Here is a 24014-nt window from a genome sequence, read left to right as displayed (position 1 = left end):
GGAAGGAACTGAAAAAAAACGTACGCAGTTAGTTTTGTCCCTCTACGGACTCTGTAGCATTACGTACATGATTTGACGTCAAACTAACCGGTGATTTTCAAATACGAGCGCGTATTTTAGCATCTCTGAAGTTCTTCTTTCTTGTCTAATGTAATTGAAATTGTTTATATTATCTATATGGTTCATATTACGCATTATGAATTGACGTTTGATTTTACGTATAGCATGATTAGTCTTGTTTTTAACGTTTGTCTTACAGTTTTGAACAATGCAAATTTGATTCTAAGTGTAGCATCAAAATATGATAATCTTTTATTGTTTAATTTTAGCGAAATGGAGGCCAACAAAGAATCACCTAGTGCCTTTAAAACGCCTTGCAAGCCTGCAAAAGGGAAAAATCCAGGTAAAGTGATCTTTAAACGTCTGATGCTATGATTACAATAACATTAACGTTACATAGATTTTCTCATGATCAAGAAGACTAACGTTTACATCCCATCAAAATATTGTCGTTTTTTTTCCCTTTTATTTTATTTTTTTTCTGGAAAATATTAAAATAGTTAATTAACTTAAATGTATTGTTTTATTAGTCAGTGCATGTGGAACCCCAGTCACCATTCCTGCCTCTCCTTTCATGAAGAAGCTCGGCTGTGGGACTGGAGTCAACGTCTATCTCATGAACCGGTAACTTAAGTTAAATACATCTATCTGATGCATGTTTGTACTACCTACCCCATTACAGTGTCATGGAAAAGTTGAAACATCTATGCCACTATTTCCATCAGGATGGGTAAGCACACTCATTCACCATGGGCCATTAAGAAGATCAACAGCAAGTGTGCAAAAAGTCAAATGACCATTTATCAGAGGCGTCTGTGCGAGGAGGCAAAGATCTTAAAAGACCTGCATCACCCCAATATTGTTGGTAAATATGTCTTTAAAGTATAACATTTCAATGTTATGGTAAATGTGAAGATTATAAGACAAACATATTTTTAAATGAATTGATTCCTGTGTGTTTTTAAGGCTTCAGAGCTTTTACCACAGCAAAAGACGGCTCTAAGTGTTTGGCGATGGAGTACGGTGGAGAGCAGTCTCTGAATGACCTCATTGAGAAGAGGAGAGAGGAGGGTTTGCAGGCATTTCCAGTGGCCACTATTGAGAAAGTGGCTCTTCATGTTGCTCGTGGTTTACAGGTGTGGTTGTAAAATCAGATATTTGATTTGACTTTTTCCCCATCTTTAAATATCGTAATTATTACGAAATCTCAGGCTTCTACTTCTGCGCTTTGGCTTTTTTCTTCAGTACCTGCACAATGAGAAAAAGCTTTTGCATGGAGACATGAAATCATGCAACGTTGTCATCAAGGGTGACTTTGATAGCATCAAAATCTGTGATGTTGGTGTGTCACTGCCACTGGATGAAAACATGCAGGGTATGAAAATCATATTCTTTTACTTTAGGTTTTCTTTTTTACTTCTTTTTTTTATCATTTTGAACGATGGCCCATCAGTTGAGAAGCACTCTATTAATCCTATGAAATCCGAAATATGTGAAATAATAGTCTGAAGAATCTTTGTGTTTTTGTTGAGTGTCATATTTGATACAGCAGACATTTATGGCCCCAAACTGGGCAAAAACAAAAACTGTGCAGTTGCAGATATTTACATGGCCAGAATGTAAAATGAAATTCTTTTTGTTTGTAATATAAATCAGTGAGATCTTTTTTTGACTGCTTACATAAAATACATATGAACATCAGTTGTCACACTACACTGTATCTCACAGTAATATGTCTATTTGTATGTTATTTAAATGCTTATTTTTGAATAAATCTCTGGGTCTTTGTTGGGGTCTAGACATATGGCTAAATGTAAAAAAGTCTGTTTTATCATGTTTAATACTTACATTTTAACTTGATTTTTCTAAAAAATGATGTGTGGATCAAATTAAAAATATATTAAATGTATGCATTTAGCAGACACTTATCCAAAGCGACTTACAGTATATTCAGGCTATAAATCTTTTACCTAACGTGTTCCCTGGGAATCAAACTCACAACCTTTTGCACTGCTAATGCAATGCTCTAACACTGAGCCAAGGGAACACAGGATAAGCATGTTTCATAGCAAAAAGGCACATACACCATGACCTGAAGGTTGATCATTTTTAGAATGATACTAAAATGCATTTTATTTAATCATAAGTATAGACAGTAGAGAAGGCATGCAGTGTGTTGCTTGTCACTGTTGTGATGTTTCGAATCTTTTCTTCAGTGAGTGATCCAAAGGCCCACTACATTGGGACGGAGCCGTGGAAGCCTAAGGAAGCTTTGGAAGATGGAGTGATCTCAGACAAAGCCGATATCTTTGCATATGGACTCACGCTGTGGGAGATGATGACACTTTCTGTTCCTCACCTGGAGATGCTGGACACTGAGGGTGACGATGATGATGGTAAAATTACTATTTCGTCTTTTGCTTATATTTGGCATTTTTCACACTTTTCCATGATTTAAAGTGATTTAATGAATGTTTTTTTAGATAACTCCTTTGATGAGGATGATTTTGATGAAGATGCATATTACGAGAGACTGGGAACTCGGCCGGCTTTGGACGCAGCGACTCTTGGAGGGGCTTATCAGAGGATGGTGGAGCTCTTCTGTCTCTGTACAGAAGAAGACCCCCATAAAAGACCCTCGGCAGCTCACATTGTTCAGGTGTTGGAGTCAAACACCCAGCTTTGTGACAAAAGCAGTGAGGTCACTGTAATTGATTAAATGTTCAATTTGCCTGTTGGGTCTGGTTACTGTTCTGTCTATAGTTTTACTTTGTGAGCTGGTGTTTTTTCATGTTGTAAATACTTTTCTGTTGAGGATTTAATCATGTTACATATGTTCTTATGTATTCTTTTGATCTATTCATACATTTTAGATACTGTAGTTGTCAGTGCCAGTTGAATTCATATCTGTTTTTGAACCATTAACCTATGTGTGTAAAATCAGCACACGTTAAAATAATTGGAATTTTTGAATGGATTTTTTTTTCCTCTCGCAAAGGGCAAGTACTATATTGATTATAATAGCACAATAGCTTAATATAATGAGTAATTTATATTCAACATGGAAATCTCCATGTGAGGTTAGCATGCCCTGTTGTATTACCTGCTACAGTCTATTCTATTATTAGGGCTCAAGCCCAAAGGGCGAGAGGCCTATTGTTTTCCTTAGGATTATTTTTTATTATTATTATTATTATTATTATTATTATTATTATTTTTTTCCAACGTCTCGGGGGCTTTTGGGGCCCTTAACGTGCTTAAAAAGTCTTGAAAATTGGCACACAGATTGGAACCTGCGGCCATTAGGGCCGGGCAGAGACTGATACACGGGCGTGGCACAGGGGCTCTACAGCGCCCCCTGGAATATGGAGGGCCATATATCATACATTCTTGCTCGTAGACGTATGAAACTCGGTACACATATAAATCTCATCAATCCAAACAACTTTTGTATTGCATATCATAGGCTCCGCCCAACAGGAAGTTGGCTATTTAGGGTTTAGTATTCAAATTTTTCGTCAAAGTTGTGGGGGCTTTTGGGGTCCTTAACATACTCAAAAACTCTTGAAAATTTGCGCACACTTTGGAATCTGTGGCCTTTAGGAGCCTGCAGAGGCTGGGACCCGGGCGTGGCACATGGGCTCTACGGCGCCCCCTGGAACACAGTCAAAAATTTTGATGTATAGCTCACACATACTTGCACATATTCATATGAAACTCAGTACACATATAGATCTCATCGTGCCGAACAACTTTCGTATTGCATGTCATAGGCTCCACCCAACAGGAAGTCAGCTATTTAGAGTTATGTAAAAAGCGCATGCTCTGGAATTTGAAATACTTGTCATAGGATTTTTTCTCGATTGCCGCCAAACTCGGTCAACATGATCTCAAGACACTGAGGATGAAAAATTGCCAGGGGATTTTTGATATCTCGAAAGGTTTGCTCGTGGCGAGGCGTTGAAATTATGGCGAGAAATTAGAAACAGGAAGTGTCTAATACCATCCACATACATTTCCTGATTTTAATCAAACTTCATCAGATTATTCGTTGTATGATGTCGATCGCATATATGTGACTATTAGGAGTCAAAGTTATAGCGCCACCAACTGGCAGAAGGAAGTGTGTCATTTTCAAAATGATTTGAATTCAGCATCTTATTATTACTCGATTTGCTTCAAACTTCATCAGAATAATGTTAAAACACAGCTGATATAAATCTGCAAGGGGGATATTGATATCTAAAAAATTGTTGCCGTGGCAACATGTCAAACTGGAATACTTCTCAGGTGATTTTGAGGCAAATAACATACTTAGAATTTCACAAAACTCTGAACACACATCAGTATTTCTGATAGGAACTTAAATTGTGAATGGATTTTGGATAGCTTGAATGGTTTTGCCGTGGTGATTTTTTTAAATGACCTTACAAAGGGAATCATTATTGTATTTTTAAATTGCAGCTTCCAAACACGTCAAATAATTTTTTCATACAGATGAAAAAGTCATTCTGAGGAAATATGCATAGTTTCACGACTTTACAACACTGTATGGATAACAGAAAATTTAAAAAACTGTCAGACATCTCATCTCACTCTGTCCCTCTGTTTGAGTATGTGTGCTTCAGACTTCCATTGTCTGAGAGAAATAGCGCCCCTACAGGTTCAATTCCCGGACTTTTACTTTCACTTTTAAATCGGTTAAAAATACAAACAAATACTTAGATTTAATTCACACTGACAATCTAAACCAACATATCTGATTATTACCGGTTCAGGGCTCATGGATAAATTATTTCTGGCCAGAGATACGTGAGAAATAGGAGAGATGAATCACCGCTGTGATCACGAGCGTCTGGAGTAAAGAGCTCAGAGAAAACGAATTTATTCCTGTTTTAAAGCTTTTAAAAATAAATTATTACAGCGATATCACACAATCAACCAATTAGAACACACCAAGAGCTAAATTAAGATGTTTTTGAACTGTTTGTGTGAAAATTAAATATTTGCAGCTGCCTATCTGAAATCACGCCTCCGATCAGCGCGTACAGTCGAGCTCAAAACAAACGAATTTATTCTTGTTTAAGAGCTTTTTTAAATAAAATATTACCACAAATGCACACAATAAACCCATTGTAACACAACAAGAGCTAAATGCAGGTGTTTGTGACCTGTTTAAGTGTGCAAGACTATTTGAAAGCGCGACTGGCAGAATAACATATATCTCTCGAGCTGCAGGATTCTGCCTTTCGTCGTACGAACGAACACATAACGGACAAGATTATTTCAAAATACATAATAGCTTGGCGAATATAAACGAAAACAGCCACGTGAACATAAACTGGATCTACTGGATTTGAATATTAAAGTGACCACATTTACCACTTGTTTCTGTCTTCAATTTTAATCTATATAAAAAAGGAAACTCATTCGACTTGGCTGCTTTTTTAATGTGTGCGTATTTATTTATTTATCTTTTTATACATTTTGTATAATTTCATAGTTTGTGTATTACAATTATAAAAACAAAAATAAAATTAGCCACTCACATAGAAATAGCTTAGGCCTTAACCTTTTTCTGACAGTTTTAGGGATTTTTAAAAATCCTAAAAAAACCTTATTTGTGCTGCAAATAATAATTTCAAACTCATTTGATACTGACCTATGACATCCTGTGACATTATATTTATTTTAATTTACATAATCTCATGGATGTAACAGTAAATCTGTTCAGCTCACAGATCAATACTAAGCTGTAATGCAAGCAGAACTTTCACAAATGCTTATGAGTCATTTAAGGATTTGATAACACTGTAAAATAATGTCTAATTTGTTAACATTAGCAAATTCATTGATAACACTTTATAATAACTGCACTCATTAGTAAATAGTCAGTTCATGCTTTATAAAGCCTTGTCCCAATATCAATAGTCAGTAGTAAGCAGTTTATAAATACAGCTATAAATAGCTTGTCCTTGGTTTATAAGCACATTTATTAAAAATGAGAGTAAGTTATCTTCCTATGAAAAATAAAAGATAAAAATAAACAAACAACAACACATATTGATACAGAACTCAGAAATTTTATTGTGGATTTATGATAAAGCCTGCAAATGAATTCATACTCCTACTCATACTACTCCATACTCCTTTTTCAACATTATGCCTATATACTGAGATGTTAAATTGTGAATGGGTTTAGGATAGCTTAAATGGTGTTGCCATAGAGATTTATTAAAGTAACATAAAAAAATACAATAGTTATTTTACTATATCTTTACATTTTTTCATTCTAAATCTTCATAATTTTTTATATAAGTAGAAGTCCTCATTTGAAGGAAGCACAGTAAGTTTCATAGCTTTATCACTTTCAAGAGCCAGCATAAAATTAAAACTATCATAACATATAAATCAAGCTTGCAATTCTTAGTACCAATAATGGCCACCAGATGAAGCTATAGGATTACTTTTAAATAATTATTGTAGAAACAAGTATGATTTAAATCATTTATAGAAATCTTTCAAAGAAAAATAATATGTATTTTACTGATAAAATGACCCTCACTTAATTAGAATAATATGCTGAAGTATTGTGAAAACTGTGTATTAAGAATAATTCTTTATAGGCTTTATGGACAGATAAGTTTGGAGTGACTCTTGAAGGATCAGCACCACATCCTCTTTTACCACTGTTTAAAGAATGTATCTTACAGAACAGGTGCGAATGAATTTTGAATAGCTTGAATGGTTTTGTCGTGGTGATTTTTTTAAATAACAGTAAAAAAGTAACCAGTAAATGTCTTTTATTTTTTTAAGTGCAGCTTCTAAACACTTCAACAAAATGTACACATAGAAGACAAGTCATGCTGAGGAAATATGCATAGTTTCATGACTATACAACACTATATGGATGATAGAAAATTAAAAAACTACCATACATCTGATGTCATTGTCCCTCTGGGTAATGTGTGTGTGTGTGTGTGTTAAGTGTGTGTGCTGAGTTTGTGTGAATGTGTGGGAGAGGGGATGGGCTTGGTGTCAGAGAGAGAGAGAGGGGGGGGGGGGGGGGGAGACTTAATCATCTCTTTAATCACCAGCAGAAAAAAAAGCAATTTGGTGTTGTTGTTGTTTTTTCATCATTACAGCTTAAGAAATATCTTAGGCCTCAACATCAACTGTTGCTAGCCTACTCCCAAAATTAATAGTCATTAGTAAGCATTTTATAAATACAGCTATAATTAAATTGTTCATAGTTTATATGCACATTAATTTTGAGGAGATTAAAGGCTGTAATCTTCCTAAAAAAAAAAAAATAAATAAACAAACACAGAACTCAGAAACATTTATTTCAAGATGCAATAAAAGAAAACTGTACACTATATATATATATATATATATATATATATATATATATATATATATATATATATATACACACACAATTGAATAAGTTTATATTTAATTTTTTTATCAAGTGTACAGCTAATAATAATAATAATAATAATAATAATAACAATAATAATAATGCATTTTATTTAAGGCGCCTTTCAAACCACTCAAGGTCACCGTACAACAAGTAACAACAGTAACAATATTAAAACAAAAAATAACAGCAAATAACAATGTCAATAAAAAAACCACAATAATATTAGAATAGCACAACATATTGTGGAATACTATATTAAGACTTTATATATAGGCTTTATGAACAGATAGGTTTTGAGAGATTCTTGAAGTACTAGCATCACCTCCTCTTGTACAACGGTTTGAGGAATATATCTTCCAGATAGTACCGCCGCTCCCTATATGCAGACTACGCAGTCTTCGTAGGGCACCAACTCCCAGAGGGGGCACCATCCCAGTAGCTCAAAAAAAATAAAACATGCGCCATTCTCCCATCCGCGCTCGCGACCGCTCGGACATTTGCGGATGAATGTTCGTAATTGATGGATGGACATCTATGCCAGGGTAAAAGACATCAGCAATCCGGCACAGAGAAAAGAAAAATAAAGTAAAAAACAAAACAAAAACAGGCATAAAGTTGGCTTGACATTGGACATTCGAGAGTCTCAAATTTAGGGACCGTCTCTAAAGTTACATGTGATATTGTTATACACTTTTCTAACGTCAGTAGCATTTGAAGAGAATGACTTACAGTCATAAAAACAACTGTAATTGTTCATCTAGGTGACAGCTATAATGCACCATTAAATTAAATGTTTGATATTTATTAAAACAAACTGTAAGTCATATGCACGTTATGCTACTTTTTCACATGGGCTCAAAAGCAAATTTGAAGCTCAATAGCATTTGAGGAAAAAGACTTGCAGTCATAAACCAATTGTAATGTGTTCATTTAGGTGTCAGCTACGATGCACAACTTATACATTTTTTATATATATTAAAATAAAGTGTTACTAAAGTTATATATATATATTGTTCTGTGTATGTGATTTCAAAGTCTAGACGGGTTGGATTAACCCTTTAACTGCCATATCCCTTAAAATTTGATTGCCAGAGGGTTACTGTAAATGCTTATGCCCGCTGGGCACAGTTTTCCCGATGCCACCGGGGTGGTGTTGCACTGACGGCTTGAGCCCGCCATCGCTGCTTGCAGCTATATTTAGATTTGTGATGCTGTGGATGCATTTATTTACTTTCTGTTGTCAACATAATTGTTGGACGTATAAGAATAAACAATGGTTGTCATGACTTTTAACCAGTCCTATGTATACAGTTATATTTATGTTTCTCATATTTTTCCAGACTCACTTGCACCCTCTGCATTAGAGGTTAAAAACCTCTGCTCTAAATTAAGGCATTTAGCTTTTTCTTTAAAATGATTGAATGTTTTTATTGGCAGAGTAATTAAAACTATATGCAATATTTGACAATCAAATTAACCACTCAAGGCAAAATATTACCAACTGAAAACTTAAGTAGAGATAATAAAGCTAAGCTCTGCAATTTATCAAAGGTTCATGGAAGTATTCATCAATATATAATGGGAAACCTTAAAAACAGAATAATTCAAGAAGAATTCTTGAAACTCACTGACAGATTTACACAAATACAATACAAAAAATATGAAGTACAATTTATTTAAAAATATGTACAAAGTCAAAAGCAAGGAGCATTTCAGTTGCAAGTTCTTGTTCAATTTACAATTAACTTGAAAGGAAATTCTGAATCTAATTTTCCAAAACAGGAATCTTTAAGGCCGGCTTAGTTAACGGATTTTTGTGCTAAATTAGCATACATACCATTTGGCCTAATGTTAAGTGTCTTAAACATGAATTCACTGTCAAAAGACAATCCACCAATCTCTGCACAACAGTAAAACATGGATTTTCTCCTGAACAGATCTGGAGCACTTCATGAGATTGATCATATTAGACTGAACTTAATTTGAACATCTAACAATTTTTTTTTATCTATTAAAAAAAAAATACAAAAGCATTCACAAATGCAGTCATACTAAAACCTACAGGAAAGTTTTTCTTTAACTGATGAAGTTGTACACCAGAAATGTAGGCGTCTCGCAGTACTTCGTAGCAAACAGCTTTCCTTCTGGTGTAGGGTCAGAGAAGGCGATTTCCTCTTTGGTCAGGTGGCTCCCGTACATGAAAGTAGTCCTGAATCAGTAAGAAACAATTTTATATACAGAAACAAAGTCCCATGATAAACATAAAAAAATAATAATAATAATTAAGTACCTGAGAGTGTCCAGAAGGCGAGTGGCGATGCCCTTCCTCCTCATCAGACTGAAAACCCAGATGCGACTGACACCACAGATGGCTTGTTCCGCCACTGTAGAGCAGCACCAGGCTCTGTGGTGCTCCAGGAAATCCTCCTTGCTCATGTCTTTGGCGTTCTCTTGCTGTTCCAGCACCCGAAAAGCCTAATTGATATTGGGTATGATGAGAGTTTGCTAAGATCAGTTCAGGGTTTCTGCAAGTTTCTTGATGGTAATTGTTTTTTTTTTTTTTTTTACACACAAATAGCTCAAGGATTGAATAGCTCTCTTCCTAACCACTATGATATGGAAATCACATTTAATGTACCTTCTTATCACACTGCTTAATTAGTATTTTTGTCCTGTTCTCTAGTGTCTAAAGATTCTTAAATCTACATTTACTTGACAAGTAACATGAAAACAGTTTGGTGTTCTGAGAAACTGATACAATTAAAACAAGAACAAATATCTGCCAATGGGCTCAGAAAAACCTATTTAATTTCTGACAAGTTAATTCTTAATTAAAATTTCTCAGAAAAAAATTATATTATATATATATTATATTATAATTTTTTTGCAATGCATAAACATTTAATGCCATGACATTTCTGCTCAGATTTGAAACCTTTTTGGTCCTTAACTTGTGGAAGGGGGAAAACAAACCTTTTAAGACCACAGAAACACTTATCAACTGTACTTTATAGCTCAGAATGGCAATGTTACTAAAATCAAATGGTGGAATTCTTTTGTTAAACACTCACTTGTCTAATATTTTCAGCCACCAGACATCCCACCACCATCCTGTCGCTGTTGATGAACAGGTAGGTTTTGGCTGAGCTCGGGCTACTGAGGGTGATTTGCTGAAAGCCCAATTCACTGTCTGCAATCCGTCTCACGTCCTCTGCCTGAAACAAAGCAGCATAAGTAAGGAAATACTTGAGGTTACGCTGGACAGAGCAAGTGTTTAAACTATAACCAAACACTGCCAGCATACCTTTTTTGTGGCATACTTAGGATCATCAGGTAGAACGAGAATAATCTTTCCATCCCAGAACTCTGCCACAACCCTCTCTTTTTTCCAGCCCTAGAAACATACAAAATGTGAAACTGCTGTATTTTTTTCCCCAGCAGAATTGATGAAAACTTCATGACAGCTCACCACAAACTTAATGGTGTCCAGGAAGCGCTGATGGAACTGCGTGTGCTGGAAGTTGTCCTCTGGACTATCTGTGCTGTACAGCATCCCACAGGACCCACACATGGTGGCGCCGAACTGCTTCTGACCAGCATCCTAAATACCGGACACGTTAGGTGAAAAAGAACTACCAGGTTATTTCTCTCCAACAATTAGACTTTCTACTCACAATGATAAGCTGGTTATCTGTTTGCTTCTTCATCTCTCTTCTCAAGGCAGTTCTCTCTTTTGCCTTCAGAGCAGAAGAACCAGTCAGTGCAGAAGGAGTGCTGGTGTTCCGCGGTGGTGACAAAACCCCTTTTTTCTGAGATCTAAAACAAAGATGAGAACAACTGATGAGGATCAAACACTTTATGTGGTCATGACATAGCTGACAGATTGAATATAACCTGGGTGGCACACACAACATCATTAGGTCATTCTATAACATTGGCCTTATGCAGCTAAGATTTCGAAACTTTATCAATTTTTTACAGTAGCCATGACTTTTTGACACAGCTGCATTAGGAGTAAATGAGTATATGTCTGTCTTACCTTTTAGTGCCAAAAATGGGATAGACAGATGACTCTTCTGAAGACGGAGAAATAAAAAATCATTTACAAAACATAAAAAAATCAGACATTGTTTTGCTTTGTTAAAAACAGAATTTATAAAAAATAATAATTTAACAAGTTATCTAAGAAAAAACTGATCAAATTAGAAAGTAAGAAAAATAATATATAATAAAAAGTACTTGTTTATAAAATCAAATATATTTCAGTTTTTTTTGTTTTTATAAAAAGTTGATATTTTTTACCTTCATCAAGAGAGCTGTTGTGATCTGGTGGTGGTATGTCACTCACATCAAACACCGAATCTGTTTTTGCGGTCGAGTCCTGGAAAACATCAGCTTCAGCTGATCTGCTGGGACTTACGGATCTCCTCAAAACCACCTTTAACTCTTTGGTAATACCATGCATATGTGCCAGGACCTGAGGGGACATCTGCTTGGGGCTCAACATCACTTGCGTTGACTCGCTGTCCTTTTCAACTTTATCAGTAGTAACTTTAGCGGTGTTGTCTGCATTCAGGTGTTTTTTTAAGAAGATGGCTCGGCGGACTGGGGAACGTTCTCCTGGCGCTGTCTGCGCTTCCTTCTCCTTTGTGGGTTTCTCATAGGTTAAGGTTTTTTTAGGCTTTGTGCTCTGTGCAGATCTTTTGAACATTGAAGTGGGCTTTTTTCCAGTGCTGAAGAAAGCTGCTCCCACAACCAGCTTGGGTTTACTCTTGGATTTCATACTGCTAAATGAAATCGGGGCCACCATGGCCTTCAGCGACTGATCTGTTTGCACATCAGAGAGACTTTTCCCTTTGGGTTTAGCAATAAAGTAACCTTTTAGGTTAGATTGTGGACCTGTGGCACTGCCTTTCTTTTGGACCTTCCTCACTGGTTTTTTAACAGGATTTCCAGGGAGACATGATGGTTCTTTGCTAGGGACTGATGGCGGTGATTTGGTTTCCTTTAACAGCTTCCTTTCCAGAGGTGTGAGATAAAGAGGTTTCTGCTTGCTGTAGAAGGATCCCGCTCCCAATGCAGTTTTTCGTGGCGAGATTCGTTTTGGAGGAGATTTTAGTGAAGAGGTCCTCGGCATCTTCTTAGGTGTGCTGAGAATCTTTTGGGGTGATGCCAGCGAGATGGGAATATTCTCTTTTTGTCGAGTGGCTCTTCTCGGAGAGCTTGTTATTTGTTTCTTAGATGGGTTACTGTGGTGGGTTTAAAGTGAATTAAAGGGTTTACAATCGCTGTCATAAGGGGAAAGTACATTTCATATCTCAGATCTAACAAAATGACATCTCATACCTCTCAGCATCAGGAGAGCCATGTTTTCTTTTTCGGGATAACATCTTCAAATCACCTGAAATGAGCAGACAGGGAATCAACATGACAAGAACAGATTATGCATTTCTAGAACATTCTGATATTTCTGAAATATAATTTTGCGCTCACTCATAAGAGAACTGTGGAGAAAACGTGGTAACATGATCAAATTTAGTAAACAGAAATCGACAAAATTCATAATTTGCGTCAGTAGACAAAGAGAATAACTTACTCTGTGACTTTAAACTGAGAAATTCAAAAGAATCAAACTTTTCATGTCATGCTTATTGCTATGATAACGATATGTAGTTTGGCTCATAGGTTACAGAACATATATTTTCAATACAAATCATAAATATCGCAGCTATTTTCTATGCGCCAATTAGTTGACAAGTAACATCTCGTTTCAAAATACACGCAGGATCCCAAAGTCAACACAAACCTCGTTCTAATACTGACAATGTAACAATAATGTATGTAGTAGTTCACGTACCAGGTTAAATAAATCCGATCCTGTTTTTGAATTTGTGTGGAAACAGCTGAACAAAATAATCGCGGCAAATCTCTCGCTTCACCCGCGGTTTGTTTTGAACAACGCGCCAAAGTCAATTGTGGCGCACACGGAAACGGAAACAACGAATGTGTATGACGCCCGGTTAAGTGCGATTCATCTATACGAATCGGTTCTTTCGAACAGTTTGTTTCAAAGAACCGGTTCAACAAACTGAGCGCTCCGATTCAGATTGAACAGCCGTTCAGTTCCTTCAACAAAAAATGAATTTAGAATGTAAATAGTTAACGATTTGTGTATACATTGTTTTATTCATTAGAACCAATATAAGGATTTGCTCACGTGAGCAAAGTTCAGAACTTCGGAATGAATTGTTCAGACTCGAATCGTTTAGACCCCTTCAACTAGATGCGGTTCAAATGAACGATTCATTCATCGGGAATCACGTCATTGGAGCGCTGCTTGTTTCTGTTGTGGTCGGAATCGATGGTGCACATGACATATTAACACTGATGTGCTCTATGTTTTGTTGAATACATATAAATTGAAAGGTTGCGTCTTTGCGTAAAAATATGTTTTTAAAAGCGCCGGTGAGTAGTGAATCGTGTGCTTCCTGTGCCCATGCAAAACAGTGTTTATGCTGTCAACAGTTTAAATACGAAACAATTATAATGCTAATAATAATACAACATTCAACAAAACGAAAGATTATCAAAACTGCAATATACTGTAACTTGACATTGTGAGATAATAATTGTTGGAGGTTCGGTGTGTCTTCAGATATGTAACAAGAATAAACACACAAAACAAAAACAGTGATTATTAAAAGTTGCAGTACATGCTTCTCTTTCACAGTTGTCTCACCGCCCTATACCATCTATATGGGTAAAGATAAATATGAAAGGACCGAAGTCCTTGTTATTAATATTTTTCAGAACCCTCACCCTGTACTTGTCAGACCATTAATAACTTTTGTTTTTCAACAGGGGAAGATCTTATAAAATATGCATGGCCTTTGGTATGGAATGAGGACAGATAAACTCTATAATTTTGTTCACACTTCAGAATTTTATTAGGATGCATCATCTTGAAATTACAGAAATTAAACTAATCTGAGTAATTTGTGCCAAAAAATCCCAATTACTGCCTGTCTGAACAAACTCTATGTGATTCTAAGGTGCTCAGGTATTACTATATTAATTTGAAATATACTATACAATGTCAACAGTTGAAAATTGTGGCAGTAGAAAAGAAATTCAATGAAATCATCAACAGACTTGATAAAACACAAGAGGAGCGCTATCCTGATCTTGCTGCTGAGAAGGAGTCCCGGGACAGAGAGGAAAGAAGTGAGAAAAAGGCTAAATTACAAGAGCAGAAGAAAAAGGAGAAGGAAGAAATGAAAAAGAAAAAAGAGATGGAAGAATTAAGGTGCTGCATATTGTTAAAATGTTGAGCATATTATACATTTATTAACCTCAGCACAAACAATTAAAGGGATAGTTCACCTTCAGTTGCTGGCTCCCACTGACTTCCATAGTATGGAAAAAATCCACCATGCAAGTCAGTGGGGACTAGCAACTAAAGGTAAACTATCCCTTTCATTTTTGAAAAATACACTGGCGTCCAAAAGTTTGAGACCACTAGTGAAATACGTTTATTTTGCATGTTCGAACTCAATAAAAAAAAAGTCATTACAAATGATATCATCAGCATAACAGTTAATTCTGATAATTATATATATATATATATATATATATATATATATATATATATATATATATATATATATATATATATATATATATATACAGTGGGGATCGAAAGTTTGGGCACCCCTTGCAGAATCTGTGAAAATGCGAGTAATTTTCAAAAAATAAGAGAGATCATACTAAATGCATGTTATTTTTTATTTAGTACTGTCCTGAGTAAGATATTGTACATAAAATATTTTAACATTTATTCCACAAGACAAAAAAAAATGCTGAAATTATTAAAATAACCCCACTCAAAAGTTTGGGAACCCTTGGTTCTTAATACTGTGTTCTGTTCCCTGATGATCCTCGGCTGTCTTTCTGTTTTGTGATGGTTGTGCATGAGTCCCTTGTTTGTTCTGAACAGTTAAACTGAGCAGCGTTCTTCAGAAAAATCTTTAAGGTCCTGCAGATTCTTCAGTTTTCCAGCATCTTTGCATATTTGAACCCTTTCCAGCAGTGACTTTATGATTTTGAGATGCACCTTATCACACTGAGGACATTTGAGGGACTCAAACACAACTATTTAAAAAGATTCAAACATTCACTTATGCTCCAGAAGGATAATTTTATATAATTTTTTTCCATTTAGTTCTGCCCTTCGTAAGCAACAGAAGATACATGTATGTTTCCCGGTACACAAATTAAGTACAATTTACCTTGATCTTCAAATTCCAAAAGTTTTCACCCCCAGCTCTTAATGCATCTTGATTCCTTCTGGAGCATCAGTGAATGTTTGAATCTTTTTAAATAGTTGTGTTTGAGTCCCTCAATTGTCCTCAGTCTGAAAAGATGCATCTCAAAAGCATACAGTCACTGCTGGAAAGGGTTCAAATATGTAAAGATGCTGGAAAACTGAAGAATCTGCAGGACCTTAAAGATTTTTCTGAAGAACGCTGCTCAGTTTAACTGTTCGGAACAAACAAGGGACTCATGCACAACCATCACAAAACAGAAAGACAGTCGAGGATCATCAGGTAACAGAACACAGTATTAAGAACCAAGGGTTCCCAAACTTTTGAGTGGGGTCATTTTAATAATTTCAGCATTTTTTTTGTATTGTGGAATAAATGTTAAAATATTTTATGCACAATATCTTACTCAGGACAGTACTAAATAAAAAATAACATGCATTTAGTATGATCTCTCTTATTTTTTGAAAATTACTCATATTTTCACAGATTCTGCAAGGGGTGCCCAAACTTTCGATCCCAACTGTATATATATATATATATATATATATATATATATATATATATATATATATATATATTTGTTAAATAATTTTTTTTTTTGCTACACTTTATACAATAGATTCAAAGTAGTCTCAGACTTTTGGACTCCACTGTAGATGCATAAATGATAAATATAATAAAAAAAATAACCTTTGTACATCAGAATCTGTTCTTGAGATGTATTATTATATTATTTATTACATGATATGATCTTTTTTTTACAGGGTGGCTATGATTCAGATGACTTCATGTAAAGTAAAGGAATGAATCTGCGATTAATAAGACCCAACATCTTCACCCACAATGTTTTTTGTCAAAGGAAGGGAAGCGTGCACTTGAGACATCAGAATTGAGTCATCAATAAAAAACAGTTGTGCATGAAGCACAATGCCAGGACTGTTCTAGAGCAGTTGTTTTTGACATTCCTCTGAAAATACAAATGCAATATGTAAAGTATGTAAAAACGAAATGACTAGATCAGATTGCACATTTAAACCGGAAGAATTGACAAATCTCTGCATGTTCTGTATTTTAAACAGTTTTGTTGTTGATGTTTTTGGATGAATTAAAGACAATCAATGTGGAGATATGTTAATGGATGTGTACACTAAGACCTTTAGAGTTTTTTTTTTGATGTCTTAAACTAAACAAATCTTTGACTTACTGAATTTTTTTAAGCCTATAAATACTCTTCTCTGAGCAAAAAAACAACAACTTTTTTTCCACGTAAATTTCCAATTCCGTAAGAAAGAAATCATTGCATTTGGTATGAAGCAAGCATTAAATTAAAATGCATTTAAAAGCTGTTTACAAAACTGAGCTACATAATTGCTTTGTTTAAGCATTTAATAGTAAAATATTGTAACTTGCGAATCAAAGTTGCGATCTCTACCTTTCAATCTGAGGAGAAATAGTTGCTTTAGTTTACTTAAATGTCAATGGGTAATAATATCCACTAGATGGCAACATTTTATCGAACAAATAATTTGAATAAGACATCCACGATAGGATACAAAACCTGCTATAAACAATTAAAACAGAAGAGTGATTAAGAACCTCAAACTAAAGATTACACAAGCTGTTTCGTTACATTTATTTCTTTTATGAGTAATGCTTACTAAAACTGTATAATCTAAAGGTCTACAGCTGGAAACCCTGATTTGTGATTTTTCCATGTTCTACCAAGAAACATTAAATACATTTTTATTTTTAAAATTTAAATGACTATACCAGAAGTATTTTTATTTCATTTCATTTATACCTTAAAATAAAACCAAACCAAATCATTTTTTTTTTTTGGTATAATAATATCATGTCAAGGGGCGAGACTGGGACTCAGTTGCAGGTGCTCAAAAGGTCAGTTTATTAGATGGCTTAATTCCAAAGGACAGAGAAAAAAAATAAAAATGAGAATTAACAAAAAACTATCCAGGAACAGGGCAGTCTGGAGCAGATCCAAAAGAGCCTCCTGGACGAATTCCACTAGGAAATCCTCTGATGCAATGCCCGGACAAACTGACAGGGAGGCGGGGGCGCTGTTGAGGCGGGGAACTGGTGGCGCGCTGTGGCGCGGCGAAGAAGAGGAGTGACAGCGATCGGTGAGCTCTAACACGGAAGGCTGGAGAGTAGCGCTGCCTGAAAGCAGGAGGAAGAGGGAAAAAACAAACAAACTAGAGGATGAAAACAAAACGGGCACGATCTCTGTGTAGGCTAAACAAGAGATGTGGATAAAGTTGAGACAAGGACGAAAACAACTCGACGATCTGACAACAGACAGCACACATGAGGAGACTAAATAGAGAAGGAGTGATTATCATAATGCAGAGCAGGTGATGGTGACCAATAACAAGATAAAAATGAAACAAGAGGGCGGAGACGGGCACCACGGTGACACAGAAGCACATGGTAAGTGTAAACAACACACACTATGGGGAAAAACAGACAGATCAGCCCGGGGGCGTGACATTACCCCCCTCCCCAGGAGCGCCCCCTGGCGCTCCAGGGAAGGTACCACCACGCTGCCGGTTGAAGTCCTCGATCAGCGACCGATCCAGAATATCCCGAGCCGGGACCCAACTCCTCTCATCCGGACCATATCCCTCCCAGTCCACCAGATACTGAAATCCCCGACCACGACGTCTGACATCCAGCAACCTCCTGACAGTGAAGGCTGGGGAACCATCCACTAGACGGGGAGGGGGAGGGTTAGTAGCAGATGGGTTAAGGCGAGAATGAAACACAGGCTTGACCCGAGAAACATGAAAGACTGGGTGTACCCGACCAAGTATGGGAGGTAACTTGAGCTTTACCGCCACCGGACTCAATACCTTGGTGATCTGATATGGCCCCATGAACCTGGGGGCTAACTTGCGAGAAGCCACCCGGAGAGGAAGGTCCTTGGTAGACAGCCATACTCTCTGACCACATACGTAGCGGGGAGCAGGAATACGGTGACGGTCAGCCGCTGCTTTGGTTCGTCTGGAAACCCGAGCCAAGGTTTCCTCAGCCCTCCTCCAGGTGCGGCGACACCTGCGGACGAAGGCTAAGGCAGACGGAACAGCAGCATCGGGTTCCTGTGAGGGGAACATAGGAGGTTGAAAACCAATGGAGCACTGGAATGGAGACATACCTGTGGCCGCCACTGGCAAGGAGTTATGGGCATATTCAATCCAGGATAACTGTTGGCTCCAAGAACTCGGATTATGGGACGTCAGGCAGCGGAGAGCTTGTTCCAAAACCTGGTTTGCCCGCTCGGACTGCCCATTGGTCTGAGGGTGAAAACCTGACGACAGACTCGTAGAGGCCCCGATCTGTCGACAGAACTCCTTCCAGAATCGGGAGACAAACTGTGGCCCCCTATCAGAAACCACGTCCACCGGAAGGCCATGAATCCGGAAGATGTGGTCAACCACCACTTGAGCGGTCTCCTTAGCTGAAGGCAGTTTGGGAAGGGGGATGAAATGGGCCGCTTTAGAGAAGCGATCAACCACCGTCAATACTACGGTGTTACCCCTCGATGGTGGAAGACCAGTGACAAAGTCAAGGGCTATGTGTGACCAGGGGCGGGAGGGGATGGGTAAGGGCTGTAGCAGACCAACAGGAGGCTGATTAGAACTCTTGTTCTGGGCGCAAATTGGGCAGGCAAACACAAACTGCCTGACGTCCTGGGCCATGGATGGCCACCAAAATCGCTGGCGGATGGCAGCCAGAGATCTCCGAACTCCAGGATGACAGACTAACTTGGATGAATGCCCCCACTGGAGGACTTCAGGGCGCAGCCCATCCGGCACGAAAAGTCTACCCTCTGGGCACTCCCTCGGCACCTCTCTCTCTCGTATGGCTTCCAGCACTCTCCTCTCCACGTCCCAGGAGAGGGACCCTACCACAATCTCTTTAGGGATAATTGTTTCAGTAGATACACTGGTTCCTTTTGTATCTCTGTAAAGACGGGAGAGGGCATCAGGTTTTATATTTTTGGAGCCTGGGCGATACGAGAGAGAGAAGTTGAACCGGCCAAAGAAGAGTGCCCATCGGGCCTGGCGTGAACTCACCCTCTTGGCCGAACGGACATATTCCAAGTTCTTATGGTCCGTCCAAACCAAGAAGGGCTGTGCTGACCCCTCCAACCAGTGACGCCACTCACCCAAGGCTAGCCTGACCGCCAACAGTTCCCGGTTCCCTACGTCATAATTCCGTTCTGCTGGGCTCAGGCGGTGAGAGTAGTAGGCACAGGGATGTACCTTCCCATCTCTGGGGGATCTCTGAGAAAGGACCGCACCTACTCCAATCTCAGAAGCATCCACCTCCACAATAAACTGGCGTTCAGGGTCTGGAAATGAAAGAACAGGAGCAGAAATGAATCGGGACTTTAGGTCATTAAAGGCCTCCTGAGCCTTCAAATTCCACCTAAACGGTACCTTAGTGGAAGTAAGAGCTGTCAAGGGTGCAGCAACCTGACTAAAGTTTCTGATGAAGCGCCTGTAGAAGTTGGCAAATCCCAGAAACCGCTGCAGTGCCTTTCGTGAGTCTGGAGGTGGCCACTCGGCTACGGCCCTTACCTTAGCGGGATCAGCTTTGATTCCCTCCGCCGAAATGATATAGCCCAGGAAGGGAACTGACTTGGAGTGGAAAACGCACTTCTCCGCTTTAACATATAGCTGGTTCTCCAGCAGCCGTTGTAGCACCTGGCGCACGTGTTGGGTGTGTACCTGAAGTGAAGGAGAGAAAATAAGAATGTCATCTAGGTACACAAAGACAAACTTGTTAACCATGTCTCGCAACACGTCATTAACCAGGGCCTGGAAGACAGCTGGGGCATTTGTCAGGCCAAAGGGTAGCACCCGGTACTCATAATGTCCCGAAGGAGTGTTGAATGCTGTCTTCCACTCATCCCCCTCTCGAATCCGAACCAGGTGATAAGCATTACGGAGGTCCAACTTACTGAAGACCTTGGCTCCCTGCAAAAGTTCAAAGGCAGATGACATTAAGGGCAGGGGGTACCTATTCTTAATGGTAATGTCATTCAAACCTCTGTAATCAATACAAGGGCGCAAGGAGCCGTCCTTCTTCTTAACAAAGAAAAACCCTGCGCCAGCAGGAGACGAGGAGGGACGGATGAGACCGGCATCAAGGGACTCACGAATATATTTGTCCATAGCCTCTCTTTCTGGACCAGACAGGGAATATAACCGACCCCTGGGCGGAGAAGTGCCTGGGAGGAGGTTGATGGCACAATCATAAGGCCGGTGAGGAGGCAGGGACACAGCCCGGGACTTGCTGAAGACCTGCCGCAGATCGCAGTACTCCTCCGGCACCCCGGACAGATCAGCATCATCCACCTGCACAACAGGAAACACAAAACCAGGAAAAGAGGCAGAACCCAAACAAGACTCAAGACAAGACTGTTTCCAAGACAAGACTGAGTTTCTGGCCCAATCCACATGAGGACCGTGCTGCACCAACCACGGGTGTCCCAGAACCACGGGGGCACTCGGGGAATCAAGAAGGTACAGCTCGGTTATCTCATGGTGATTGCCAGAAACGATAAGACTTACAGGAGGGGTGAGGTGAGTGATGGTAGTGATAGGGGAATCATCCAGAGACCGAACAGAGATAGGAGTAGAGAGGGGAATGGCGGGAATTCCCCACTGCTTGGCCAGTGCCGTGTCCAGGAAACTACCACCAGCCCCAGAATCCACCAGGGCCGAACAGGAGTGACGAGAACCTCCGAACTGGACACCCACGGGAAGTAGTGTGCGGGAGGAGTGGGGGAAATTAAGCGGAGATGTGCCCACCAGAATCCCCCTGGCTACTGATGGGCCTTGGCTTTTAGCGGGCATTTTCCAACGAAGTGTCCGGCCCTCCCACAGTAGAGACATAAGCCCCGGGTGAGTCTCTCTTGCTTCTGCTGGGAAGTAAGACGCAGTCGTCCCACCTGCATGGGTTCAGGGTCAGCAGGAGATGGCAGAGGCAGGACCGGGGTGGATTCGCTGGTCATTTCACCCACCCTCCAAGAGGTGCGAGCAGTCAGTTGTTGGTGACGAAGGCGAAGGCGGTTCTCAACACGGAGGGCCAGGTCGACCAGATCATCGAAACTGCGTGGAAGCTCTTGGGTGGCGATCTTGTCTTGGATCTCCTCGTCTAGTCCAGCACGAAACACAGCTCTGCAAGCCCCCTCATTCCAGTCACAGGCCGCTGCTAAGGTCTTGAATTCAATGGCATACTCGGTCACTGAGCGGCCTCCTTGCTGTAGCCGTGCCAGCTGGGCCGCTGCTTCATCACCCCGAGCAGAACGGTCGAATAATTTGACCATCTCCTGTCGAAAAGCCCCAAACGAGGCACAAAAGGGAGCCCGGGCCTCCCACACTGAAGTTCCCCAGTCACGGGCTCTGCCTGTGAGGAGGGTTAGAACATAAGCCACCTTAGTCTCTTCCTGGGCATATCGGCGGGGCTGGAGGGCGAAGACTAGGGAGCACTGAGACAGGAAGGCTCTGCAGGAGTTAGGGTTCCCATCATAGGGAGGTGGGTTGTTGGCATGAGGCTCAGGATCATGACGGGTAGAGGAAAGGCCAGTGGGGTCCTCCGATCTTGCAGGTGTCTGTCTCTGAAGTTCCTGGAGCTGGGCAGTCAGCTCCGACAACTTGGCATTAAGGAACTCAACCTCCCGCGATGTGGACGTTAGCTGGGAGGCATGTTGGCCCAGGAGAATGCCCTGCTGGGTGACGGCTGATCTGAGGGGATCTGCACCTGCTGAGTCCATGGTGGTCAGATCGTTCTGTCAAGGGGCGAGACTGGGACTCAGTTGCAGGTGCTCAAAAGGTCAGTTTATTAGATGGCTTAATTCCAAAGGACAGAGAAAAAAAATAAAAATGAGAATTAACAAAAAACTATCCAGGAACAGGGCAGTCTGGAGCAGATCCAAAAGAGCCTCCTGGACGAATTCCACTAGGAAATCCTCTGATGCAATGCCCGGACAAACTGACAGGGAGGCGGGGGCGCTGTTGAGGCGGGGAACTGGTGGCGCGCTGTGGCGCGGCGAAGAAGAGGAGTGACAGCGATCGGTGAGCTCTAACACGGAAGGCTGGAGAGTAGCGCTGCCTGAAAGCAGGAGGAAGAGGGAAAAAACAAACAAACTAGAGGATGAAAACAAAACGGGCACGATCTCTGTGTAGGCTAAACAAGAGATGTGGATAAAGTTGAGACAAGGACGAAAACAACTCGACGATCTGACAACAGACAGCACACATGAGGAGACTAAATAGAGAAGGAGTGATTATCATAATGCAGAGCAGGTGATGGTGACCAATAACAAGATAAAAATGAAACAAGAGGGCGGAGACGGGCACCACGGTGACACAGAAGCACATGGTAAGTGTAAACAACACACACTATGGGGAAAAACAGACAGATCAGCCCGGGGGCGTGACATATCATTGACAATGTTAGGTTGTGAGTCTGAAAGCAGCTGACAGACCACATCCTCCTAAAGAGCTAATTGTTCAGACAGGCACAAAAGAAAGAAGTTATTCTGCAAAGACAGTGTCTCCTATCCAAGGTTAGACTGGAAAATATGACCTTGGACTGCCACCTCAGATGTCCTTCACTGGCGGGGTGTTTCTGGTTCGTTTATAGGAAAGATTCAGTCACATTCTTTTCAAGCCAGTGGCACTGCATAACACAGACCTTTCCAAGAACTCATTTACAAAAAGTCTTGTATAAAAGCAAATTGGATTTAAACTTGGAGTTGCATTGTCTGAATGATTAAATCATACTGTCACACCCACGACACATAAATTCTAAGTAAATACACTGAAAATTATTCAGAATAACAGATTAATTCAATAATAGCACACCATTCAAAGTTGTTTGTCAGAGCTGCTTGAGTCTGGCTTGCATTTGTCCTGATTCATTTCCCTTATGCCAGTGATTTAAAAAAAAAAGAAAGAAAAAAAAGATAATTTTCCATGAAACCTTTTCAGAAGCAGCAAGGATCCATGTCACTACACCCAAAAATGTCTTTATTGGCATCTATTTGCAACTTTACCAACACTTAATAAAATTTGATATTCTAAAGGTCTGAATACTTGAAACCCTGATTTGTGATTTTGCAACCTTACACTAAGAAACATTACGTTTTAATTTCTACAAATTTACTAAAATTTAAA

The 24014-nt window shown here is 39.4% G+C and overlaps 2 protein-coding genes across 3 annotated transcripts; one reads left to right on the top strand and one right to left on the bottom strand.

Moving 5' to 3' along the window:
• Positions 1 to 3029, top strand: LOC127939018 (lymphokine-activated killer T-cell-originated protein kinase homolog). Its single transcript, XM_052535990.1, has 8 exons — positions 1 to 150; positions 330 to 403; positions 591 to 684; positions 786 to 925; positions 1027 to 1196; positions 1306 to 1435; positions 2277 to 2456; positions 2544 to 3029. The coding sequence occupies exons 2-8, from the start codon at positions 334 to 336 to the stop codon at positions 2777 to 2779; spliced, it is 1020 nt and encodes a 339-aa protein (XP_052391950.1). The 5' UTR covers positions 1 to 150; positions 330 to 333; the 3' UTR covers positions 2780 to 3029.
• Positions 3030 to 9145: 6116 nt separating this feature from the next.
• Positions 9146 to 13479, bottom strand: LOC127938005 (N-acetyltransferase ESCO2). Of its 2 annotated transcripts, none has more exons than XM_052534362.1 (10): positions 13344 to 13479; positions 12833 to 12887; positions 11789 to 12735; positions 11526 to 11562; positions 11161 to 11302; positions 10956 to 11087; positions 10791 to 10880; positions 10558 to 10701; positions 9777 to 9961; positions 9146 to 9695 (listed from the first exon to the last, which is right to left on the bottom strand). In XM_052534362.1, the coding sequence occupies exons 2-10, from the start codon at positions 12874 to 12876 to the stop codon at positions 9563 to 9565; spliced, it is 1854 nt and encodes a 617-aa protein (XP_052390322.1). In that variant the 5' UTR covers positions 12877 to 12887; positions 13344 to 13479; the 3' UTR covers positions 9146 to 9562. The 2 variants fall into 2 exon arrangements, with proteins under 2 accessions (XP_052390322.1, XP_052390323.1); XM_052534363.1 differs by lacking the exon at positions 13344 to 13479 and adding an exon at positions 13083 to 13264.
• Positions 13480 to 24014: the final 10535 nt, after the last annotated feature.

The sequence above is a fragment of the Carassius gibelio genome, chromosome A20, assembly GCF_023724105.1.
Source record: "Carassius gibelio isolate Cgi1373 ecotype wild population from Czech Republic chromosome A20, carGib1.2-hapl.c, whole genome shotgun sequence".
In the NCBI taxonomy this organism is placed as follows: domain Eukaryota; kingdom Metazoa; phylum Chordata; class Actinopteri; order Cypriniformes; family Cyprinidae; genus Carassius; species Carassius gibelio.
Note: the sequence above shows the minus strand (reverse complement) of the source record. Positions and strands in the feature narration are given on the sequence as shown.

What these genes read in the sequence shown, in the direction of transcription:
- LOC127939018 (XM_052535990.1), top strand. Translation starts at nt 334, where the DNA reads ATGGAGGCCAACAAAGAATCACCTAGTGCCTTTAAAACGCCTTGCAAG. An exon ending in GCATCACCCCAATATTGTTG is followed by an intron (nt 926 to 1,026) that starts GTAAATATGTCT and finishes TGTGTTTTTAAG; the next exon opens with GCTTCAGAGCTTTTACCACA. An exon ending in ATGTTGCTCGTGGTTTACAG is followed by an intron (nt 1,197 to 1,305) that starts GTGTGGTTGTAA and finishes TTTTTTCTTCAG; the next exon opens with TACCTGCACAATGAGAAAAA.
- LOC127938005 (XM_052534362.1), bottom strand. Translation starts at nt 12,876, where the DNA reads ATGTTATCCCGAAAAAGAAAACATGGCTCTCCTGATGCTGAGAG. An exon ending in CTAAGTATGCCACAAAAAAG is followed by an intron (nt 10,702 to 10,790) that starts GTATGCTGGCAG and finishes GCTTTGTTTCAG; the next exon opens with GCAGAGGACGTGAGACGGAT. An exon ending in TGGCTGAAAATATTAGACAA is followed by an intron (nt 9,962 to 10,557) that starts GTGAGTGTTTAA and finishes AATATCAATTAG; the next exon opens with GCTTTTCGGGTGCTGGAACA.